At 51.0% G+C, this 26284-nt stretch overlaps 1 protein-coding gene across 1 annotated transcript; it reads left to right on the forward strand.

Moving 5' to 3' along the window:
* Positions 1-12361: 12361 nt before the first annotated feature.
* Positions 12362-15928, forward strand: LOC119329459 (protein BZR1 homolog 3-like). The gene is made up of 2 exons (XM_037602507.1): positions 12362-12830; positions 14572-15928. Exons 1-2 carry the CDS (start codon positions 12570-12572, stop codon positions 15388-15390), a joined length of 1080 nt encoding a protein of 359 aa, XP_037458404.1. The 5' UTR covers positions 12362-12569; the 3' UTR covers positions 15391-15928.
* Positions 15929-26284: the final 10356 nt, after the last annotated feature.

Raw genomic sequence — 26284 nt, forward strand, 5'->3', positions numbered from 1 at the left:
CAAGAAGTGAGGCCAACATTGAGCCCGTTTACAAACAACGAAGATGAAGCTTTGCAAGAGGACAATGATGAGTATGCGGACGATGACAATGAAGTTGATCTCCATGACAACAATGTGGGTGATCTTGACAAATATCATTTGCAAGAGACAATGGACCATTCCATCCCTTTTTCCCGTGCATATGCATCGGATTCGGATGACGAAGGTCCCGATGAACAAGTTGATGAGGAGGGGTTCACGGTGAAGGAGGCCGAAGCTTTCGAGAAGGTATTCGGTCGGGATCACAAGACACCATTGTTCAAGGATGTTAGTCTCGCGGATGAATCCGTTGTGGATGGTGGCAAATCTATATCTCTTGGGGTTAGGCCAAGCTCTCACCGTGATTTGGGAGACAACAAGAACCGGATTGCTAAAGGGTCTAAGTTCGAAACCTTGTTGGGATTGAAGATGTGGCTCGACAACTACTCGGTTATGCATTATCGTCCACACAAGGTGGTGCACACGGACGTCAATGTGCGCTACACGGTTGCATGTGCATATGAAGATGAAATATGTCCGTGGATTGTGCGTGCAAGACCATGAAAAGGGAAAGGAGGTTCCGCTTGGCACGTAGTGAGTTGTGTGCCAACTCACATGTGCCGAGACAAAAGGGTGGATGGCAAGATTGTGTCCCAAGACCACAGACAACTCACGTCCGAGTTCATCGCTTACAGGCTCTCCAACTCAATATCCACACTTCCAACAATGAGCGTCCAACATGTCATTGACCTTGTGAAAGCCATCTTTCATTATAAGGTGAAGTACGGCAAGGCATGGAAGGCGAAGCAAGGCGCATTTAAGATGTTGTATGGTACTTGGGAGGAAGCATACAACCGAATCCCTAGGTTGTTGTTAGCCATGGCCGCCACAAACCCGGGCATGGTTCATGTTGTCGAGCCTCATGGGCACCAAACAACGGTTTATGAAGGAAAGAAAGTCTGAGTATTTGGCCGTGCATTTTGGCGTTCGAGCAATGCGTGAGGGCTTTCGAACACTGTAGGCCGGTCATTGCCATTGATGGCACGTTCTTGACCGGACAATACCAGGGGACCTTGTTGGTTGCGATAGCAAGTGATGCCAATAACCGGGTGTTGCCATTGGCATTTGCTTTGGTTGAGGCAGAGAACAATGACAACTGAAAGTGGTTTTTGCGTTTTTTGAGGACGAAGGTGTTACCCGCTCAAAGAGAAATTTGTGTCATATCGGATCGGCATGCAGGAATTCTTAACGCGGTGGAGATTGACATTCCCGGGCATGCTCCGTTGCACCATCGATGGTGCATGAGGCATTTTTGTTCGAACTTCTATAGGGCATGTGGCCTTAAGGAGTTGGCCGATAATCTTCAAGATTGTTGTCTTGCTTTCTCCGAGAAGCGGTTCGCCACTTTGTTGAACAAATTGCTCGCACACAAAAAACTTGATCACGGGGGTCAAGACTTTATGAATAGGCACATTCAACACCGGAACAAGTGGGCACGTGCTTTTGATAAAGATGGCCGGAGATACGGTCAAATGACAAGCAATATGGCTGAATGCTTCAATAGGGTGCTCAAAGGTGCACGTGGATTACCCGTGACGGCAATAGTTCAATACACATTTGACAAGATGAATGCGTACTTTCTAAAGTACTCGATGGAAACTGATGCATAGATAGCGGGTGAGAACCCACGTAAGTACAAGTACAAGTTCCCACCCAAGGTTGATGAATGGTTAGAATTTCAATCACGAAAAGCGGACTCAGAAGAAGCTATATTATATGACAATGAAGAATGGAAGTATGAAGTGAAAGAGCCAGGAGGAACCACAAACGATGGCCGGCAACATGGAGGTCAGGCTTTCAAGGTGTCTTTAACACAATGTGATTACTCTTGCGGGAGGCCATTGTTGCTTCATCTCCCATGCTCATATTTGTATACCGCCGGTCGCGTTAGAAATGTGGACATCAATCACCCACGCACCGTGACGGAGTTGGAGTTCTCAATCATGACGGTCAAGAAAACATGGGCTCCCCGCTTTCACCCATACTTTGACCAATCACAATGACCGGAGTACCATGGAGTTCAACTATGGCCGAATCCGGAGTTGAAGGTTGTTACACGGGGTAGACGTAAAACAAAGCGTTTTAGAGGCGACATGGACGGATGGGGCCATGGTGGCCGCCGCGAAGCGGGAAACGATCAATTCCAAGAGTCTCGTGAGAGCTCTCGTTGTGGGGAATGCAAAGGTCATGGCCACAACAAAAGAAAATGTACAAAACCAAGGAAAAGGTCCAAGAAAAATGATGCAAGCACTAGCCAATAAGGAGCTACACAAGGGAGCCAATCAAGTGGTAGCCAACAAGTGCCAAGCCAACCAAGAGGTAGCCAACAAGTGCGAAGGCAACAACGTGGTAGCCAACAAGTGCGAAGGCAACCAAGTGGGAGCCAATCTAGTGGTAGCCAACAAGTGCCAAGCCAACCAAGTGGGAGCCAACCTAGTGGTAGCCAACAAGTGCCAAGCCAACCAAGTGATAGCCAACAAGTGCCAAGCCAACCAAGTGGTAGCTAACAAGTGCCAAGCCAACCAAGTGTTAGTCAAAGAGGATCTAGGCAACAAAGAGGTCGGCAACTAGGACTTACAAGAGGCCGTGGTGGTGGTACTCTAGGCTGTAATGCCCCGGACACACCCGCCGGTGGCCGTTACTCCTGGTGGGATCTAGACTGGCCCCACAGATCAATACTAGTCTTTTCTGCGCACTTTGTCCTCACTCGTGCGCACCCGGGAGCAACTTTCCGGTCGGTTACCCATCCTGAAACTACTCCAAGCTGAGCACGCTTAACTTCGGAGTTCTGTCCGAATGGGCTTCCGGAAAAGAAGGAATTCCTTAATGATATGAGTAGTCTATCATCCCTATTAAGCCAGGCTATCACATACACCCCCACTCAGAGGAACCGACGTCCTCGTCGGGCCAAAGGAACGTTCCCTCTTTGCACATACGTCTGTGCATCTAGTCCGGTACATGTGCCATGTCAGGTGCCACGACAGGTCACAAACGTCATGAACAACATGACCGCGCACCTGTCCGCAAACACCCGTGTAACCGCGAGGGTCGGCTCTGATACCAACTTGTAACGCCCCGGACACACCCGCCGGTGGCCGTTACTCCTGGCGGGATCTAGACTGGCCCCACAGATCAATAATAGTCTTTTCTGCGCACTCGTGCGCACCCGGGAGCAACTTCCCGGTCGGTCACCCATCCTGAAACTGCTCCAAGCTGAGCACGCTTAACTTTGGAGTTCTGTCCGAATGGGCTTCCGGAAAAGAAGGAATTCCTTAATGATATGAGTAGTCTACCATCCCTATTAAGCCAGGCTATCACAGTGGTGGTGGTGTTGGCCGTGGTGATGGTCTTGGCCGTGGTGATGGACTTGGCCATGTTGATGGACAAGGGCAAGGTCGTTATAGAGGAATGTTTGGATACCTCGATGGACCATTTCCGTATGTTGCTCACTAACTATAATGTTTCAAATGTTCTTGTTTTTCATATGTTCTTCCTTTTCATATGTTCTTCTTTTACATGTGCTTCCATTTGTTTTTATTGTCTTTACTGAGCTAAACAGAGAGGATGCAAAGTGTTTGCAAGCTAGGCGTTGCACTGTACAGTGTGACGCCTCCAGGCTAGGCGCTGCAGCGGCTGTAGCTTGCAAGCAAAGTAGTTGCTCTCTGCTTAGCTCAGCCCAGGCGTGCAACGCCTCAGGTCTAGGCGCTGCACTATACAGTGTAACGCCCAGCTCTGAGATGTTGCACCCTTGGGCTGAGCTAAGCAGAGAGCAAACACTTTGTTTGCAAGCTACAGCCGCTGCAGCGCCTAGCTTGGAGGCGCCACACTGTACAGTGCAACGCCTAGCTATAGTGTGACGCCTCCAAGCTAGGCGCTGCAGCGGCTGTAGCTTGTAAACTTGGTCATTTTCAGGTACATTGCATAATTTCCTAGAATAAGCAGTCAAAAACTTTAAGTTCACATTTCAGTCACAGTTGAACATTATTAAGACAACAAGTGCAACATAGAGGATCAAGTTCAACATTGCTAAGGCGTCAACTCCAAGTTCAACATAACTAAGACATACAAAGAGAATCAAGTTCAACATAGGGCTACCACAACTCCAAGTTCACCGACATAACAACTCCAAGTTCACCGACATAACAACTCCAAGTTCACCGACATTACAAATAAAGGACGATGGGTGGTTCCTAAGAAGAGCTAGTTCCTTGAGCGCTTTTTGGCTGCTCCCCCCCTCTTGCTGGCTAACTTCTTCACCTTCCTAGAAAGAGGAACACGCTCCCGCTCCCGCTCCGGTTCCTCCACGTCATCGACATCGTCATCCAAATAGTCATACAAAGCCGCCATCCGCGAGGTGCCGACCGTCCTTTTGCCTCTTTCGGTGAAGTCTTCGGGTGTGTACTTGTTGATTCCCTTCCTAGGCTTTAGCATGTATGCAGACCTAACCTGGTACATCCCCAAGGTCATATCATCATCAGCAACCTATGCATCAACAAAAGATATGGAAAGACCGTGTGTGAGGATATAGTTAGCAATGCATCAACAATTGGATATATATGCTCATGCCATACCTCTTGGGTGACCACACCCACATCCTCATCCTCCAAATGATCACCATGGCTCTGGCCCGAAGCGGGATCTGATGGTGTCGCCGACCTAGACCGTTCTGGTGATACATACTCGGGGTCACGACAACCAAAAAGTTTTGATAGCCGCCTTAACTTTTGGCCCTGGCGCTGCAACATGTACAAGTGAATGAGACATCGAATGTAGCAACACATGTTAAGTGCTAGTTTGAAGGAGATGTGAACCTTGATGAATGCTCGAAGTGCACCTTCTCCATCGCTTTTGCCAGCCGGGGTTGTTTCAAGAATAGTCTCGGTCTCATCAGCTGCTTTCTTGATCTGGGCACGCTATGAACAGAAATGGTATTAACGTGTTAGGCAAGCGAAGATGTGAATAGTGTGAATGAAAAGCAAAGAGGGCAAATACCACAAAGTTCATCATTGGAGCTGAAGGGATCACTGAGTTGCCTTTCCTGACTAATGCGTTGTACTGGTGTTGGGCTACCTCATCAAAAACAATGGGTTCTTCCAAAATCTCCTCAGCATACGCCGGCTTGCATACCTCCACACGGGTACTTGCAAGAAACCATGTGAGATAGTTGTTGAACGCTACAAGGCAGTGCTCACGAAGCTGGACTTCTTTTCCAGCCCTAGCTTGTTCCACACTAAGCGCAAACTGTACGACATACTTTCTGTGATACTTGGCCCAATCCTTAATCTTCCGCTACCTTTTCCTATCCAACCTGCAAGTTAGAAACATAATATTAGTAGCATCGAAACCGCCGAGAAGCTGCTAAGTACTCAAGGTTAATTATATCTTACGCGTGTAGCAACTTGTCCGTGTCCTCCCACTCCGGCGGATGTGCCTGGAACAAACCAAACTGACGGCGCACTCGATGTGGGAGGTGAAGCTCAACCGCCCAGTTGCATATGAGTGGGCACCGCATACGCCAGAGATCCCTATCCCTAGTGCACATCGGATTCAGCCTGAACTCTAAAGGGTTACCAAAACTATCTCCTGTTCCATACGGCTCCCATATCACCTGCAAAATGGGATAGAATGAAAAATTGATATCGACTTGCAATAGAAGCATCATAATCACTTATGCAATGTCAATTCACCTGCTCAGGCGTGATCGCGTCAAGCTCGCTCTGGTACAACTTGTACATGACCGAGGGATCATCTGTCGTCTCATTTATCACAACCCACTTGTAAGCCCAAGTGGGTAGCCGTAGTAGGTCGCCTTTGTCGTCCCAATCATCGTACTTCACCTTCTTCGGACGTCCAACCGGCAAACGCTCCCAGCTCCATATGAAAAGTGCGAGCAAACAACCACCAATACCTCCAGATGACCTACAACAGGCTTCGTCCAACTGCACATAAAAGAGAACATGGTTCAATTAAGAGCAAGATCGCATTCATAATGTAGCAATGAAGTGAAAAGGAAACAACTTCATACCTGTCTATACAAGTAAGCCAGTGTCGCCGAACCCCAACTCCAATTGCTATCGAAGACGGTCAACGCCTTCAGCCACATCCATGGAGCATTCTTGCCTGTGCCATCAGCAAACATAGTCCTGGATATCACATACCACATGTAGACACGAGCATATGTCTTGACCGTGTCCTCATCAGCTTCCGGTGGGCAAGTACCAAAGTGCTCAGTAATCCACGTGAAAGTAGCACCGACTGTGACTCTTTCCTTCTTCTTGTTTTCTGCTGCTGGTTCCGGAGGCTCCGGAGGAACCATACCGATAAGGGCATGCATCTGCGCGCGCCACCCATCGGAATCGGTGCTCATACATAGAGGATTCCCATCGATAGGAAGATCGATGATCATAGCAATATCCTGGAGCGTCACTGTCATCTCCCCAGTCCGTAGATGGAAACTATGTGTCTTTGGCCGCCAATGATCAATAAGCGCGGTGAGTGCTAGAGCATTGTTGGGTGGCGTCGACCGTCTGACCATATGAATGAAAGGGAGAAGTCCTGTCTCCCTTACATACGGTGTGTATCGCTCATCATAGAGCATCCACCCAAGGGTGACCCCGTGAGAATGAAGCTTCAAAGGTGCAAGCTCCTACAAACAAACAATTCGTAACATTACATATGGGGCATTTGTGTTTGAAATACATACGAAATTCATAAAACAGGCCACTTTCATTATTACCCGCTGCTCCACCGCCATAGCGTACGACCGGTGTTGTTTGTCCCAGTGATCATCAAGAAGCCAAACCATCCTAACAATTTTGAAAGAAAGCTTTATTGTCAACACGATTATCTTTTGAATACAAATAAACTAAAGTACGCCTACTAGATGCAACCGTACCAATCTATGTATCCAACCATATCAAATCAAACAAAACTAATAAACTAGGATTTCACAAATAACTAGGCCTACTTCATACAAATAACTTTTCCATAAACTATGGCTACTTCATACAAATAACTCTTCCATAAACTAAACTAGGGTTCCACAAATCAAACAAACAAGGGTTGTAATACATGCAAAGTTCTAATACATGCAAGATTCAAATCTAATCTAATCAAACAAGGATTCCCCAAATCTTCAAAATATCATATTTTCTATGGATAGAAAGAAGGGGATCGGAGAAGAGTACCTTCTAGGATGGATTGGTGAAGAAATGCACGGACCAAATCGTCGGATCTGAAGGATTTGGGAGAGGGGATTGAGAGGGGGAGAGGAGGAAGCTGCCGGCGCGCCCGTTCTGTAACTGCTGGAACGAATGGGTGGGGTGGGGGGAGGGGGAGGGGGAGGGGCGGCTGGCATCTAAGTCACAGTGCAGCGCCTACGGGCCAGGCGCTGCACATTACATGTGTGGCGCCTAGCTCGGAGGCGCTGCACTACTGGGTGCGGGCCCAAGGGCTGCCACGGTGGACAGGCGTGCAACGCCCCAGAGCTGGGCGTTGCACCGTATGGTGTGACGCCTGCGTGGCGGGCGCTACACAAAAGGGTCAGTGCTGTGAAATAGTTTCACGGACAGTTCATTTCGTGAATTGATTTCGTCCCAAGGTCAAAATTGTCAAATTTGCCACCAGCAGCAGCCTCGCTCTGTCACTCACGACTACGGATACTACTGTGCGTGAACGGGCAGCGGCTTCAGGAGGACGCAGGGACCGAGCGAGGCTGCTTTCCATCGGGCGCCAAAGTCCGTGCCCGCTTTACTTTCTCGGCCCCGTCGCTCGCGTTGCTGCGTCGCGTGGACGGATGCACGCGGTGGGGAGAAGAAGGTGCGGGTGCGAGTGCGACGCGAATCGAATCCGAGGAGGCCCAGAGCTGCTGTTCCCGTGGCGGAGGTGGCCGCGTGCTCGGCCAAGCCGATCATCGCCCCGGGGCGTCGTCGATCGTACTGCATGTTACTGGCGCCTTGCCCTCCGTGTCCGTGGGGCGCACCGCCTGCGTGCTCGCGCTGGGGGCGCCCGGCCGTGTCTGTTGTGCGCGAACGATGCGGCGTGTGGTCGGTTACAACGATCACGTACCGTGGTCGTACGTGTCCTCCAGCTGCCGTGCACTCTCCTTTCCTTTCCTTTCCCTTTGGCCCGTGATCTCCCCGGTCCAAGATAAGCTGCGACTCGTCGGCACAGCGTCCTCTTTCCGAAGCTCCTGCACGCCGATGCCATCCTTAATTTCCCAGAAGAGAACAAACGAACCTTGCATTAGTCAGGGCTCACTGCAGCAGCAGTGGCATCTGAACCGCATCAGATCAAATCACAGCCCACACCAGGCCTGCTGCTGTTGGTCGCGTGGTGCGCGTTCGATTCGATTGCGTAATCGCGTACCACTAGCACTGCACTTAATGCGGATCCCTGAACTAACTACACGCAGTGTTATCCGCGGGGACCGTAGGTACGTACCCGCCACCGCCATCCACGGAGAAACTCCACGAGAGATGGACCAAAGCCACCAGCAGCATCGCCCTCACCGTGCATCGCCTCGCCACGAACGCCCACATGGGCGTGCCGCCTTTGGACAGGCCCGGACGCGGACAGGTCGGCGGCACCGGCACCCATACGGAGCCCCCCCTCCTCGCTACCGGCCATACGCATGGGGCATCGTCGTAGTCGGACCAGAGGGAACAGTCGCCCGTCAAAGTAAGCAATGTCAGGCTAGGGCTTGCGCTAACCGCCCACTCTCCAGGCAAAGAGCGCCCGATTTGATTAAGCCGGACCGGTCTCCCCAAGCACTCCAGAGACAAATATACATGGCCATGAGGGCAGCAGAGCACGGCGATGCGGCGAGCTGGTGCTACTACGTGCCACCACCTGCCCCTGGCCATGCACACCGGCTCACCCTCACCGGCCTCCAGTTTTGTATGGCTTCCAACTCTGGCCAGGATGACGATGATTGAGGAAAGCTCCTCGCATTTGACCGCCATCATGTCGACCGTCTTGGTAACCTGCCTGCCTGCCCTGATCGTAGTAGCCGTGCATGTGCGCTCTGCCTCTGGGTGGCCTAACATGTCGTGGGGAGAAATGAAATGATGGCTGGCTTTGGCCACCTGCGTCGATCGCTTTGGGCTCGTCATGATTGGGGTCTTCAAAGATCAGATTAATTACCCGACCGATGATACATACAGTACCATCCATGCATCCATGCCTTTGGAATATGAGCATTGGGGGGAAATTCTGTTCGGCCGAGGCCCAGTCTCTTTCTCTTTTGCCAAGTTGATCGATCAAACAGCATTTCCGTAGCGGCAGTAGTTATATATATATACTTCTGCTGCCGGTGATCTGCCTTGACTTTCTTTTTAAAGGCAGACGATGTTGACCCGTCTGCAAGTATAAACGAGATGTACATCCTCCTGTTCAAGAATCTGATCCTATTGACAGTTAAGCGCAATCTGATCCGATACCAGTGTCCGGACATTGTTTCGGTTAGACGACATGACAGATGAGAGAGAGAGAGAGAGAAACACGGAGAATTGCGGCATCAGCGTGCATGATAAACATGTACTACCACAGAGTACGTACTGCAACCGCACATCGCAGGCACTGTTATTTTTTTAGGGAACCTCGGCCTTTATTAATCAAGCAAACAGGTTACACAGAGTCTTCCGGATGCAATCCGGAGCAGAATGAAAAACACAAGGACTCACAGAGTACAGACTAGATCTAGCTAAAGCATGAGCTAAAATATTACAATGCCGACGAACATGCATAAACGAGACCGAAGACAAAGCTCGACACACCATCTTGATATCAGCGATGATCGAACCCACCGTTGACCTGTCCCGGATCGGAGAGTGAATCCTTTGAACCACCGAGAGGCAATCGCAGGCACTTCCCACCTCGTGATCCGTTCACCTGTGATCCTGGCACTGTTACTGTTACCAGATGGAGCTGGCGGCAGGGGCGACCGAAAAAGAGGAGTGGCCATGAAAGACAGGCCCAGAGTGGGGCGCCTTGAGAGCGGAGGAAAAAAAAGGAGCGGCGTGATGTTCCATTCCATCCATGGGCTGGAATCCGAAGGAGGAGCAGGGCGCATACAGTGTGCGGGCGGGCATGGACCATCGGCGGTCGGAGAAGGAGAACGACGGCGACGGCTCACTGCGCGCTTGAATGTGCGCGCGGGAGGTGGTACCGAAAGCTCGCTCGTGGATCGGTTCACGCACAGGTTCGATGTACCTGCATGTGGCTTTGCCTTTCACGGCGTGTCGTGCTCCATCCATGCATATGCATGCATGCCTCGAAGTGTGCTAGCATGATTTTGGCTTGGCAACAGGATAGGAGAGGATGCATGGTGCCGGTGCACGAGCACGATGGCTTAGCTAAAACGGGCAGAATTGGTCTGCCCAAACATCAGAAGAAACAAGTAGTGCTACTCTTAACTTTTGCTAGGGAGAAAACAAGCACACGTAGGTTGATTATAGTCTCAACTAGCACTAGTGAGGATCGGAGCAGGCTGGCTGGCATTTATGTGTTTGTCATGTTTTGCTTGTCAGCACCTGCATGCCACCGAGCCTTGACAAATGGACACGGGGCTAGCTAGCTAGGCGGCGGCTACACCCACACACACGTAGAGATTATTCTATGGTGTATGTATAGACGAGATGGTGTAAGTAGAGGAGCACCGGAGTGGATTACATGGGAATAATAGACCATTGAATTCATCAACCTGTCGGAACCATCATCACGTAACTGCTTGTCTTGTTTAATCCAGCGCACATGCAGTGTTTTGCAAACTTTTGTTAATTTGATGGACGGGGGGAGCCTACGTCTACATGGTTGGTCAACCTCACTCATTGCCATCGGGGTTCATAATTCAGAAACACAACTTTTGATCCAGAAACAAAGCAACCAAAGCCTCTGTCGAGAAGTTGCTAGTACTAGGGCAGATACTCGATCGCCGACTGATGCAACGTCGACCATCATGTCACAATGTCGTTCTTCACTTGGCTGCTAGGGTAAATCAAGCAAACGGCCCGGTCAAACCGCCACGGCACCTCCACTCCACCCAAAGATACTCCACCTTGGTGCGTACATAAGGAGGATCTTCCCTTTGCGCTTCTATATATCTAAGATAATATTGTTCTTGTTCAGTGGCTCTGCCTTAGCAGTAGCAGCATCTGAAAACACCGTCCGAGCGAAAAGAGAAAATCCCACGAGACGTTCGTCACCACGGAAAGCGAGCGAGCGCAAAACAAAAGCGTGCAAGGAAACCTCACCCGGCAGCACAGCACGTACGTACGTGCTTTCGTGCTCCGTCACGGTGCCGACCGAAAAAGTCCGGGCTAGCTAGGGGCCAGGGCCAGGCCGCGACATTTCCGCTCCGAGTTCCAACAGAGGCCCGAGCAGCACGCTAGTAGAGTAAAACTAGAAACCGCAGGCGCCCGCGCACCGCACGCATCGAGCAAAACGCCCCGCGCAAAACGCCCCGGGATCCAAGGCGCCGACGCCGAGCAAAGCGCCACCGCACTGCCACTGCCACTGCCACGGCGTCAGCGGCCTCGCTCTCGTCGTCGTCGTCGTAGGCTAGGCCTGCCGCCGTGGATCCCGAGGCCGGCCGGCCGGCCGGACGCCGCGCGGGCGGACCCCACGGCCATGCACGCCGAGGCCCCGCCAAAGAAAGGGGGGCAAAGATTCGGCCGCCGCGCGATCCCCGTCCGGTCCGGGCAACGGCTCGTGTCTGCGGCCGCCCCACCCCACGTCCTGCCCCTTTCCCCCCTTCCGTTTTGACCGCGAAAGCAAGCGCGATGGCGCCTGGGCCCGGCTCGTCAGAGATGTTTTTTTTACTTTTTGGGTCGTTGTGATGATGACGACCGTGCTGTGCTGGGATGTCGTTACGGCGCGTAACGGGCCGTGGGGAATACCGTGTCTGCCCCTCGAGCCGTCCGTGCCACGCCGGGTAAAGGGTAGTACGGGCGACGCCAGGGTTAATTTATGGCCGGATTTGGTCCTTTCATTCTGATCGTGTCTACGCTTTGTACACTACCAGAGGACGCGGTACAATGTTTGAACGTAGCATGTTTGGACGGGAAAGCAAAAACTAAGTACGTACTCCCCTAAAAAAAATTAAGTACGTACTAAATGGCTTCCAAAACCACACAATATATTTATTTTATGCTCCCATGAACGGCGGAGGGCATCCCGCGAAAAAGAAGGGTAAATGCGGGGGGTAAAACGGGAAGGTGGTAAGAGCCGAGCGTAAGATAATAATGGAAGAAAAGGTGGCGATTCCCACTCGTTTAAGCCAGCGGGACAGCGGCATGAGGCAGCAGCTGCGTTCAGACTTCTCCTGCCACTTCCTCCTTCTTCCTCCCCACAAATACTAAACAAAGCAGCCCACAATCGAGCGAGAGATTGAGAGAGCTGCGGCCGCAAGAAACAGCGAGGCAGCAGCGCGGCGAGCCCTTGACCCTTCCTCGCAGATCCAGCGGCGGCGGGTGCTCCCAGCGGGCGCGCCGATGATGCACGGCCCCGCGGGAGGGAGCGGCGGCGGCGGCGGGCACGGGCTGGGCGGCACGAGGGTGCCCACGTGGAGGGAGCGGGAGAACAACCGGCGGAGGGAGCGGCGGCGCCGGGCGATCGCCGCCAAGATCTACACCGGCCTCAGGGCCTACGGCAACTACAACCTCCCCAAGCACTGCGACAACAATGAGGTCCTCAAGGCGCTCTGCAACGAGGCCGGCTGGGTCGTCGAGCCCGACGGCACCACCTACCGCAGGGTAATCCATCCCTCCGTCCGTCCAATCTTTGCTTGCTCTTGCTCATGCTCGCTCGCTCCTCCTCGCAATGGCCTCCTCTGCCCCGCCGCCCGATCTCTCCGCGAGACCATGTGGTTCCTGACACCCAGCCTAAGCCAGAGGTGGCGGCGGCGGCTTCGATTTGCGCATTTCTTGAGCGTGCTCGTGTGTTTGCTCTGACCAGCTCTGCTACTTGGGGCGTTCGCGCTCGGTTTTTGCTTGGATTCGGTTGGTTCTCGAGGGAAGTCAGGGATTCTGCTGTGGTCATTTTGTTGCTTTTAGAGGATTGTTCTTGGATGCGCCAAGTGCAATTCCTCCTTTGCTTTTACTTGGAAATTTTCTTGCTTGCTTTTGATTCAAAATTTTAATTGGACTTTCTCCTTTGGTTTCTGCTGTGCTGCTGGGGTTGGATTTAGGCTGCTTCTGGGTCATGTCAGGGGAGCTGGAGCTAGATGCAAGAACTGGGAATCGCAATGTCGCTTCCTCCTCAGTTTTAGCATCCTCTGGAGTTATGATTCGTCAAAAAGGAATACAAACAAGTTTCGAACTGTTTTGCTGCCTTGGGAGATGCTTGTTTTTCTTGCGATTTAGGCAGTTCGGTTGCCATGTAAGGCCAATGGGGTCTAGCTAGATTTGGGAATGGGGAATGCGACGCGGCCTCCTCAGTTTTAGCAAACTCCTGATTTTGGATTTCAATAATAAATACAATGAAGTTTCATAATTACCTACTTAAAAATAGAGAAACTTCTATACTACCTCTCTCACAGTTTACAGGGCACGCGCTTACTCTTAGGTCGTTAATTTGACCAACCTAACATAAGTCATATATTACAAAAAATATATCAATATAAACTTCAGATGTTCTATTTCAAATGGTATAATTTTTTTGTTATATAGTTTATATTAGGGTTATAAAATTGGCAACCTAGTTATACGCACAGGACTTGTAAACTGAGACGGAGGGAGTAGTTAGGGGGCAGAAAATATTAATTGTGTTTGCCCGGAACATTTCAATTGCCTGTATATTTCTCTCGCATAAGCTTTTTCTCAAGAACCTGCAGTAGTCTTTATACTAGTTTCTTTTTTTACATGATCAAACTGTGATATTTCCTTCTGTATAAGTGTTTCACTGGAGATCGCCACATTTCTATTGGTCAATTTATATAGTTGGAAGCTGCTGCGTGAATTATTTAGGTAAATTTTTAGTGGTGTGATAGACTACATTTTTTCCAGAGGTGTCGTAGACAAACATGACCATGCCAGAGTAAAATGCTGCGTCAAACATGACCTACATCCGGGTAAAATGATGTAAATTAATGGTTCATATTAGAATCTACACGCTTACATCCAGGTAAAATGATGTAAAAGGAAGATTCACATTGGAAATTCATGAATCACACTACAATATGGCACCCTTAATGTCCATGTTAATCTGAAAACAACGCTCTTGCTATGATCTTCCTGCCTTCTGCACATGCTACCATTTGCTTTCAGCAACAGAAGTAGATAGCACTTTACTATGCATTTCTTGGTTTCTAATTCCATTAGTAACATATCAGAGTTTCTTTGGCGTTAGTAAAAAAAGGCTAATATCTGAGAACCATGAAAGCATCTAATTCCATAGCAGAGTTTCTTTGACGTTGTTGCTGTCTACAATAGCTTACAGAGTTTTCTTTGCATGGAATAAACCAGATTGTTGATTGTTCTGCTCTCCATGTTTCAGGGATGCAAACCTCCTCCACAGGCGCGTCCTGATCCAATGAGGTCTGCTTCGGCAAGCCCCTGCTCTTCATACCAGCCGAGTCCACGGGCCTCGTACAACCCGAGCCCTGCGTCCTCCTCCTTCCCGAGCTCCGGATCCTCTTCCCACATCACTCTCGGTGGCGGGAACAACTTCATTGGTGGCGTCGAGGGAAGCTCCCTCATCCCGTGGCTGAAGAACCTCTCGTCGAACCCGTCATTCGCCTCCTCCTCCAAGCTCCCACAGCTCCACCACCTCTACTTCAACGGAGGCTCCATCAGCGCCCCGGTGACGCCCCCGTCCAGCTCCCCGACGCACACGCCTCGCATGAAGACCGACTGGGAGAGCCAGTGCGTTCTGCCGCCATGGGCCGGGGCGAACTACACCTCCCTGCCCAACTCCACGCCGCCGAGCCCCGGCCACCACGTCGCGCCAGACCCGGCGTGGCTGGCCGGGTTCCAGATATCGTCCGCCGGGCCCTCGTCGCCGACGTACAACCTTGTCTCGCACAACCCCTTTGGGATCGCGCTTGCGAGCTCGTCGAGGGCGTGCACCCCTGGGCAGAGCGGGACCTGCTCCCCGGTGATGGGCGACCACGCGCCGGCTCACCACGACGTCCAGATGGAGATGGCCGACGGGGCGCCGGATGACTTCGCGTTCGGCAGCAACAGCAACGGCAACAATGGGTCGCCTGGGCTGGTGAAGGCGTGGGAAGGGGAGCGGATACACGAGGAATGCGCGTCGGACGAGCTGGAGCTCACCCTCGGGAGCTCGAGGACCCGTGGAGAGCAGCCCTTCTGATCATGGCATCGTGCTGCTGCTGCAGTGTCCGTCTCTTCTTCGCCTGGGCTTATCCTTCATCATACTTACTTTGGGCTGCGTTCTGATGTTCTACAAGCCCTGCGTTCTGATGTTCTACAAGTCGGGTGTTCGTCGAAAGAGAGAAGGGAGTTGAGGGATCGTTTCGACGGTCCTCTGCAGATGATATCCATCCTCTTTCGGGGGTCTGGTCTGGACTTATTTTAGCTACATTATGCAACTTTGTTAGCTTATTTCTTCTTTTTTTTCTTACTTAAGCAAAAAAAAAAAAATGAAAGATGGAAAAACGGCAAGGAATGCTGGCAGGACACCCTGGGCATGTTGAAGAAATGGAATGGCGGAGGCCATTTGTCATCAGTAGGCAAAGCAGTAGATGCAAGTCTTGTGGCATTTGCAATGAAAACCAAGCTTCAGTTGTCCTTGATATGACTGTTGTCGCCGCACTCTGTCAGAAGTGTGTAGTACTGCTACTACATTGTATGTGGTGGACCATTCTCTTCATTCATTGATTCTTTGTGTCTTTGCTGGTTAGAGCTGTTAGAAATTTCCTTGTGTTCATCTTCTTGTTGGATCCTTTCAGCGGTAGCTGGTAGGGAAGCTCAGCAGTTAACCCTTTGGTGCAATGGTTTTACCGATGTGGTGATCACTGGTATCCCCTTTTCCTCAGGGAAGGTGAGCTCCGTTGGTAGCTCAGTGGCTGAAACAAGATGTTTCCAGGTAGAGATTTTGCTTGGATCTTGGAGGTGTTCAAGCAAGAAAACTGCTGTCTTTCTTTCCCTTGCAAACAAAGCTAATAACAGGATCTCTTTCGGCTGCCGCCGTCACTCGTGTTAGAGTTATGTCGAATATTGTGTACAAGGTAGGTTACAGTTGGATTAGGAGTTGTATTGTGTTTAGATAGAATATGGAGTCGTATCCTAATAGGACACTTGTATCCTAGGCCTCTCTTATATAGCGGGAGTAGGCACACGATGTAATCTATGCCAACATAATAGCATAGGCGCGCAAGGGGGAGCCGACGGCGTGTGCCGGCGCCCGGGTGGCCGGTGTGCGGTATTGTGACGGTGTCACGGAGAGGAGCGCCCGTAGTCAGGCCCCGGGGATGTAGCCATATCGGTGAATCTCGTTAACAAATCTTGGTGTCGTGCTTGTGTGATTGCTTGGTTCTCGAATGATCGACGGTATTCCTCGAATTAATTCTAAAAAATGGTACATGAGCTAGGTTGTTCGGAGGCTGTGGATTGTTGATTTGGAGGAAGAATCGAGTTTGAGATGCAGCCGGGTGCGGCGTGGTTCTCGGCAAGATTGAAGAAAGCATATCAGTAAAAGGCACGTGTACGTGCAGCAAGCTTGACGTGTGGCGATGGATTAAAAGGATCAATCAGGCGAGCTTACAGCGGTCACAAACGCGGAAGCGGCGGCAGCGAAAGTGCGCTTCAGAAGGCGGCAGCGATGCATCGATTGGGATTGTGCAGCTACGCCAGGTCGTGGAGCGGCCAGATGATGGCAGCGCTCAACGTTGAGTATCGTGATTATTAGGAAAGCTAGGATAGCGTAGGATATTATTCTACCTTGCTTTGTATTTCAAGATGATAATGTACTTCTATTTATATGCCCATAAGGCTTAAGCAATACAACGGCAATTTTACCAAAATCCTTTCTCCCTTCCAACATGGTATCTATCGCAAGTTGATCCTAAACCCTAGCCGCCGCCGCTTCTGCACCCGCGGGCCGCCTCCGGGGCAGTCGGCCTCCATGGCCGCCGCCGGGGGCCGCGCCGCCCGTACCTAGGGTTCGTCCGCCGGCCGTGTTGGCCGTCTGTCCTAGAGAGTCTTTTTTCCCGATCCTTTGATCCGGGTTTTCTCTCTCTCGCCGGTCACTTTAATCGGCGTCTTTTTTTTGGTTTTTCGGTCTATGTGATCCGGTTTGTGTCGCCCATCGCCGCCGTCGATCCCGTGCGCCTCTACTCCAGCACCGGCGCGATCGGCCAGCTTCTTCACCGACCCGACGGCCTCGCGCGTCGTCCGAGCGTCTGCCGGTCGGTCGCCCCGACCGGGCGGCCTCGCGCGGCGTCCTTGCATTGGCCCGCCGGTCGCCTCGACCCGGCGGCCTCGCGTCATGCGGCGGCTCTACACCGCCGCCCTTCGTGCGACGGCTCGTCCGTCGATCTACGCCGGCCGTCACCGCCCTGCTCCAACCGGGACACCCGCTTCACCCCGACCCGGCGGCCTCGCGCCATGTGGCGGCCAATCATAGCCGTCCTGCCGCCCGCCGCCGCCGGCTTCATCTTGGACTCCGCCGCCACCGAGCGGTGTCTCCAACCTCGCCCGCGATCGGATTGATCACCCGCCCATCGCCACGATCCGCCTCATCTACGACGTGCGACCGACCTGGCCCGTCGGTTGCGCGCGCTTCCGCAGGCCCCGTGAAGACCGTCCCGAGTTCAGCGCGCCCCTCTACCGATCGAGCAATGGGCTGCCGCTGCGTCACCCTGTCGGGCCGCAGTGCCGCCGCCCCGTGGTTCTTCTCCCAGCTGCACCGACCCGCGTCACCGCTGCGTCGCCCCTTCGGGCCGTAGTACCGCGGCCCGCGGTCCACCGCCGCCCAGAGACCGTCCGCTCTAGGTCGTCCCCATGGTAGCACCGACCCTCGCGCCGCCACTGCGTCGCCCCGTCGGGCTGTAGCGAGCGTGGCACGCGGTCCACGCCGCCGTCCAGAGGCCGTCCCCGCGGTTGCACCGACCCGCGCTCCTCCGCCGTGCCGCCCCTTCGGGTTGTCGCGCCGCGGCCCGCGGTCCCTGCCGCCGCCCCGAGGTCTTCCCGCCGTCACCCCGACCTGCCTGCTGCCGCGGCGTCGCCCCTTCGGGCCGTAGTGCGGCGGCCCACCGTCCACTTCATCGTCCACACGCATTGACTTTACGTGGTATGCGTCTCGCCACCTTCCATGGCGCGGGAACGCCACCGTCCGCGCCGGTCTTCGTCATACTGTCGGGTTCTTCGCCTACTTCGAGCACCGCCACCGCGCTCCTAACCTAGCCGCCGCTGCCGCCGTCAGGCCGCCGCCGCCGCTACCCACGTAGCCGCCGCCGCCCGTCCACCTCCTTCGTCTTCGTCCAGCACCGGCCCGTCGCCAGCGTCACCATCATCTACCCCGACCACTTCGTTTACTCCGACAACCGCAGGCGACATCGGCTCCGCGCTGATTGACGCCGCAACCGTCGTCGAGTCCTTCTTTGCTGGCCTCTCCGACTCGTCCGACATGGCGTACAACTTGTGCAGGTCCTCGTCTATGCATGCCTGGTGCTGGCAACACCGATGTGTGCCTTCGTCCACGATGTTTCCCCGGGCCTGGCAAGCCTGGTGTGGCGCTTCGTCAATTTCGTCTTCGTCCGTCTATGCATGCCTGGTGCTGGCAACACCGGTGTGTGCCTTCGTCTACGGTGTGTCCCCGGGCTTGGCAAACCCGCCGCGACGCGTCGTCAACAACGTATTCTTCCCGGCGCACCACTACTTCGACACCATTGTGCCCATGCTAACTCGGCGCGCTCTTGCGCCCGCGGCTCCACGGCGACATCCTCGACATCGGCTCCCCGACTCGACATCGACCACGACATTCTACGCGCGGCTACCTCGACCACGGCTACACCACTCTCGGCTCTCGGCTACATCGACAAACAGCACAAAGGGCTACCGCCTGCTTGAGCAACCTCGTTGGTTTCCACTCCAGCCACGACTCCGCGATGCGTCGACCGTTACGACTGTGGGGGGGTGTCCGTCGGCTTGCCTTCGGATTCTTCTCCAGTCTCACCGTCTGCGTCGCTACCGTTGTGACTGCGGGGGGATGTTGAGTATCGTGATTATTAGGAAAGCTAGGATAGCGTAGGATATTATTCTACCTTGCCTTGCACTCCAAAATGATCATGTACTCCTATATATATGCCCATGAGGCTCAAGCAATACAACGACAATTCCACCAAAACCCTTTCTCCCTTCCAACACTCAGGAAGCCGGCACGGGCGTTTGCAAGGTAGCGTACGAGATTCTGTTTTGGAACAAAAAATCAGGACCGAGTCCGAGAGGAGCCGTGTTCTCCTCGTCTCTGTTGCGGAGACCTGCACGCTGGTTAATAGGAGCGGCAGCAGCCGGCAAAGGAGACAAAGACACGAGAGGCAGCAGATCAATTTGGCCAGGGAAATAATCCATTACGTTGGCATCCATCGGAATTGGCAGGAGGCGTTGACTTTGGCAAAGCAAGCTAAGCATGGGAAGTTGAAGCCAAGGGAGCATCACGTGAAGGCCAAAGAAATATTTGGTTTCGTTAAATAGTACATGAAGGTTTTGATTGTGTACTTGGGGCATCGCGTGGGAAGCTCGGATAATTTTTTCCAGGTCAGCCATACAAAGAACTATGGCGCCATCGGGTACTAGGTTTGAGGTGGAGAAGTTCACGGAACTAAAAACCTTGGGTTATGGTAGACAAGGGTGAAAATTTGTTGGCACGACAGGGATGCTTGAAGGCGTTGCGGGAAGTCAAGTCAGCTAAGATGGAAGTATCATGTGATGGATTAGAATTTGCCGAAGAAGATTTGCGAGCCTGGGTCGGACTGGACTTTCTGACGGATCGACTGGTTGTCGGTTGGTACAGAAGATGGTGGTGGAATCGATGACGATGACATAGGGGCGTGATGCTGATGTGACCGACTTCTAGGCGTGGAAACACGTGGTGCACATGCCCGAGGCTTGTGCGGCTTCGACAAGACTATGGCGCAGGGTTGATTCAAGACGGTGCGCACATGAGAGATTGAAGTCGACGGGGCGCGAGGGTGGACTGATCATCTACCATGGAGTCATGTTGAAGGTGGAGCTGGATTGAGGGGCTACGGTGTAAGGATCCAGAGAATCGAAGCCTATTCAGCAAGGGGGAAAAGCGAGTGACACGCAGTTCAGACTGGAGCCCAGTGGTCTGATGGAAGCATGAAACTCGTCATCGGTCGGTGATGATCGGTGGTACTCTGCAATGGGGTTGAGTGGTGTGGTTTCGCGACCCTTGAGACTCGACCAGGACAACAGAGGCTCGACGCGGTAATAGCGGCGAGGCGTGCGGTATGCACGGGGCATGGAGACGTGCCAGGGCTTTGGTGGTCATACATGTGGTGAGACAACTGCGAATTTGACTCGGGATGACTACAAGCAATGGTGAAATTCCTTCAAGTTTCAGACAGGCGGTCAAGAAAGGAGCGGTGATGTTGAGTTCAGGTAACTCTTATGTGTGACACCCAATATGTGAGTTGCTCACTTTCACGCAGGTCAGTGATCAGTGTGTGATGACGTTGGAATGATACTCTAGAAGTTGGGAGCACTTAGAGTAACAAGGAACTTGATTTTGCTCGAGCGTTGACTGTGATCAAGAAAAGAAGGGACTACAAGTTGCAGGTGGAGTCACATGGAGTTATTGGAGTAGCAGCGGTACTCATGGGATAAACTCAAGTCCAATGTACATGGAAGTTTGACGCATGGATGAATTCAAGGTGGTGAAGAATATTCGCCAAGGTGGAGTTTGTTAGAGTTGTGTCGAATGTTGTGTACAAGTTAGGTTACAGTTGGACTAGGAGTTGTATTGTGTTTAGATAGGATATGGAGTCGTGTCCTAATAGGACACTTGTATCCTAGGCCTCTCTTATATAGCGGGGGTAGACACACAATGTAATCTATGCCAACATAATAGCACAGGCGCGCAAGAGGGAGCCGGCGGCGTGTGCCGGCGCCCGGGTGGCCGGTGTGCGGTATTGTGACGGTGTCACGGGGAGGAGCGCCCGTAGTCAGGCCCCGGGGATGTAGCCATATCGGTGAACCTCGTTAACAAATCTCGGTGTCATGCTCGTGTGATTGCTTGGTCCTCAGATGATCGACGGTATGCCTCGGATTTATTCTAACAACTCCCTCCTGCGGCGGCCAACAGTGCCATGCAGCCTCGCTGCCAGTCTCAGCTGCCGCCATGCCATGCCATAGCTCGCCCGTCCTCCAGTCCTGCAACTCTCTGCGCTGCCCAGTTCTGCCTGGACTCTGAGAGCAACTCTAGCAGACCCCGCATCCTGAAGGAAATATGCCCTAGAGGCAATAATAAAGTTATTATTTATTTCCTTATAATCATGATAAATGTTTATTATTCATGCTAGAATTGTATTAACCGGAAACATAATACATGTGTGAATACATAGACAAACAAAGTGTCACTAGTATGCCTCTACTTGACTAGCTCGTTAATCAAAGATGGTTATGTTTCCTGACCATGAACAATGAGTTGTTATTTGAGTAACGAGATCACATCATTAGTTGAATGATCTGATTGACATGACCCATTCCATTAGCTTAGCACCTGATCGTTTAGTATGTTGCTATTGCTTTCTTCATGACTTATACATGTTCCTATGACTATGAGATTATGCAACTCCCGTTTGCCGGAGGAACACTTTGGGTGCTACCAAACGTCACAACGTAACTGGGTGATTATAAAGGAGCATTACAGGTGTCTCCAAAAGTAGATGTTGGGTTGGCGTATTTCGAGATTAGGATTTGTCACTCCGATTGTCGGAGAGGTATCTCTGGGCCCTCTCGGTAATGCACATCACATAAGCCTTGCAAGCACTGCAACTAATATGTTAGTTGTGAGATGATGTATTACGGAATGAGTAAAGAGACTTGCCAGTAACGAGATTGAACTAGGTATTGGATACCGACGATCGAATCTCGGGCAAGTAACATACCGATGACAAAGGGAACAGCGTATGTTGTTATGCGGTCTGACCGATAAAGATCTTCGTAGAATATGTAGGAGCCAATATGGGCATCCAGGTCTCGCTATTGGTTATTGACCGGAGACGTGTCTCGGTCATGTCTACATTGTTCTCGAACCCGTAGGGTCCGCATGCTTAAGGTTACGATGACAGTTATATTATGAGTTTACATGTTTTGATGAACCGAAGGAGTTCGGAGTCCCGGATGAGATCGGGGACATGACGAGGAGTCTCGAAATGGTCGAGACGTAAAGATTCATATATTGGATGATATGGTTAGGCCAAGGGGTCAAGCCCATGAGGCTTTAGATCGGTGCAAAAAGGAGTTTTGCGGAGGCCAGGGGGCCAAACGCCGGAGACCCTGGCGTCTGGCCCTGGGCCAGACGCCGAGGCCCATGGCGTCTGGGCCAGACGCCAAGGATTGTGGCGTTTGGTCCTGGAGTCCGAGTGGGACTCTTGCCTTTCGGGCAAAACCGACTTTGAGGAGGCTTTTGCTCCAAGTTTCGACCCCGGGGCTCAACATATAAATAGAGGGGCAGGGCTAGCACCAAAGACAACAAGTTGATCCACGTGATCTATTCCTTAGCCGTGTGCGGTGCCCCCTGCCACCATATACCTCGATAATACTGTAGCGGAGTTTAGGCGAAGCCCTGCTGCTGTAGTTCATCAAGATCGTCACCACGCCGTCGTGCTGACGGAACTCTTCCCCGACACTTTGCTGGATCGGAGTCCGGGGATCGTCATCGAGCTGAACGTGTGCTCGAACTCGGAGGTGCCGTATTTTCGGTGCTTGATCGGTTGGATTGTGAAGACGTACGACTACTTCCTCTACGTCGTGTCATCGCTTCCGCAGTCGGTCTGCGTTGGGTATTTAGACAACACTCTCCCCTCGTTGCTATGCATCACATGATCTTGCGTGTGCGTAGGAAATTTTTTGAAATTACTACAAAACCCAACAGTGGCATCCGAGCCTAGGTTATTTATGTTGATGTTATATGCACGAGTAGAACACAAGTGAGTTGTGGACGATACAAGTCATACTGCCTACCAGCATGTCATACTTTGGTCCGGCGGTATTGTTGGACGAGACGACCCGGACCAACCTTACGCGTACGCTTACGCGAGACCGGTTCCCTCGACGTGCTTTGCACATAGATGGCTTGCGGGCGACTGTCTCTCCAACTTTAGTTGAACCGAGTATGGCTACGCCCGGTCCTTGAGAAGGTTAAAACGAAGTCTATTTGACAAACTATCGTTGTGGTTTTGATGCGTAGGTGAGATTGGTTCTTACTTAAGCCCGTAGCAGCCACGTAAAACATGCAACAACAAAGTAGAGGACGTCTAACTTGTTTTTGCAGGGCATGTTGTGATGTGATATGGTCAAGGCATGATGCTGAATTTTATTGTATGAGATGATCATGTTTTGTAACCGAGTTATCGGCAACTGGCAGGAGCCATATGGTTGTCGCTTTATTGTATGCAATGCAATCACGATGTAATGCTTTACTTTATTACTAAACGGTAGTGATAGTCGTGGAAGCATAAGATTGGCGAGACGACAACGATGCTACGATGGAGATCAAGGTGTCGCGCCGGTGACGATGGTGATCATGACGGTGCTTCGGAGATGGAGATCACAAGCACAAGATGATGATGACCATATCATATCACTTATATTGATTGCATGTGATGTTTATCTTTTTATGCATCTTATCTTGCTTTGATTGACGATAGCATTATAAGATGATCTCTCACTAAATTATCAAGAAGTGTTCTCCCTGAGTATGCACCGTTGCCAAAGTTCGTCGTGCCCAGACACCACGTGATGATCGGGTGTGATAAGCTCTACGTCCATCTACAACGGGTGCAAGCCAGTTTTGCACACGCAGAATACTCAGGTTAAACTTGACGAGCCTAGCATATGCAGATATGGCCTCGGAACACGGAGACCGAAAGGTCGAGCGTGAATCATATAGTAGATATGATCAACATAACGATGTTCACCATTGAAAACTACTCCATCTCACGTGATGATCGGTCATGGTTTAGTTGATTTGGATCACGTAATTACTTAGAGGATTAGAGGGATGTCTATCTAAGTGGGAGTTCTTAAATAATATGATTAATTGAACTTAAATTTATCATGAACTTAGTACCTGATAGTATCTTGCTTGTTTATGTTGATTGTAGATAGATGGCTCGTGCTGTTGTTCCGTTGAATTTTAATGCGTTCCTTGAGAAAGCAAAGTTGAAAGATGATGGTAGAAATTACACGGACTGGGTCCGTAACTTGAGGATTATCCTCATTGCTGCACAGAAAAATTACGTCCTGGAAGCACCGCTGGGTGCCAGACCTGCTGCTGGAGCAACACCAGATGTTATGAACATCTGGCAGAGCAAAGCTGATGACTACTCGATAGTTCAGTGTGCCATGCTTTACGGCTTAGAATCGGGACTTCAACGACGTTTTGAAAGTCATGGAGCATATGAGATGTTCCAGGAGTTGAAGTTAATATTTCAAGCAAATGCCCGAATTGAGAGATATGAAGTCTCCAATAAGTTCTATAGCTGCAAGATGGAGGAGAACAATTCTGTCAGTGAGCATATACTCAAAATGTCTGGGTATAATAATCACTTGATTCAATTGGGAGTTAATCTTCCGGATGATTGCGTTATTGACAGAATTCTCCAATCATTGCCACCAAGCTACAAGAGCTTCGTGATGAACTATAATATGCAAGGGATGAACAAGACTATTCCCGAGCTCTTCGCAATGCTGAAAGCTGCGGAGGTAGAAATCAAGAAGGAGCATCAAGTGTTGATGGTTAACAAGACCACTAGTTTCAAGAAAAAGGGCAAAGGGAATAAAAAGGGGAACTTCAAGAAGAACGGCAAGCAAGTTGCTGCTCAAGATAAGAAACCCAAGTCTGGACCTAAGCCTGAAACTGAGTGCTTCTACTGCAAGCAGACTGGTCACTGGAAGCGGAACTGCCCCAAGTATTTGGCGGATAAGAAGGATGGCAAGGTGAACAAAGGTATATGTGATATACATGTTATTGATGTGTACCTTACTAGAGATCGCAGTAGCACCTGGGTATTTGATACTGGTTCTGTTGCTAATATTTGCAACTCGAAACAGGGACTACGGAATAAGCAGGCACTGGCAAAGGACGAGGTGACGATGCGCGTGGGAAATGGTTCCAAAGTTGATGTGATCGCGGTCGGCACGCTACCTCTACATCTACCTTCGAGATTAATATTAGACCTAAATAATTGTTATTTGGTGCCAGCGTTGAGCATGAACATTATATCTGGATCTTGTTTAATGCGAGGCGGTTATTCATTTAAATCAGAGAATAATGGTTGTTCTATTTATGAGTAATATCTTTTATGGTCATGCACCCTTGAAGAGTGGTCTATTCTTATTGAATCTCGATGGTAGTAATACACATATTCATAATGTTGAAGCCAAAAGATGCAGAGTTGATAATGAAAGTGCAACTTATTTGTGGCACTGTCGTTTAGGTCATATCGGTATAAAGCGCATGAAGAAACTCCATACTAATGGACTTTTGGAACCACTTGATTATGAATCACTTGGTACTTGCGAACCGTGCCTCATGGGCAAGATGACTAAAACACCGTTCTCCGATACTATGGAGAGAGCAACAGATTTGTTGGAAATCATACATACCGATGTATGTGGCCCGATGAATATTGAGGCTCGTGGCGGATATCGTTATTTTCTCACCTTCACAGATGATTTAAGCAGATATGGGTATATCTACTTAATGAAACATAAGTCTGAAACATTTGAAAAGTTCAAAGAATTTCAGAGTGAAGTTGAAAATCATCGTAACAAGAAAATAAAGTTTCTACGATCTGATCGTGGAGGAGAATATTTGAGTTACGAGTTTGGTGTACATTTGAAAAACTGTGGAATAGTTTCGCAACTCACGCCACCCGGAACACCACAGCGTAATGGTGTGTCCGAACGTCGTAATCGTACTTTACTAGATATGGTGCGATCTATGATGTCTCTTACTGATTTACCGCTATCATTTTGGGGATATGCTTTAGAGA

This window comes from Triticum dicoccoides, chromosome 7A, assembly GCF_002162155.2.
Source record: "Triticum dicoccoides isolate Atlit2015 ecotype Zavitan chromosome 7A, WEW_v2.0, whole genome shotgun sequence".
Lineage (NCBI taxonomy): Eukaryota > Viridiplantae > Streptophyta > Magnoliopsida > Poales > Poaceae > Triticum > Triticum dicoccoides.

Coding starts and splice junctions, on each gene's coding strand:
- LOC119329459 (XM_037602507.1), top strand. CDS start 12,570: ATGATGCACGGCCCCGCGGGAGGGAGCGGCGGCGGCGGCGGGCACGGG. Junction 12,831..14,571: donor ACGGCACCACCTACCGCAGG/GTAATCCATCCC, acceptor TCCATGTTTCAG/GGATGCAAACCTCCTCCACA.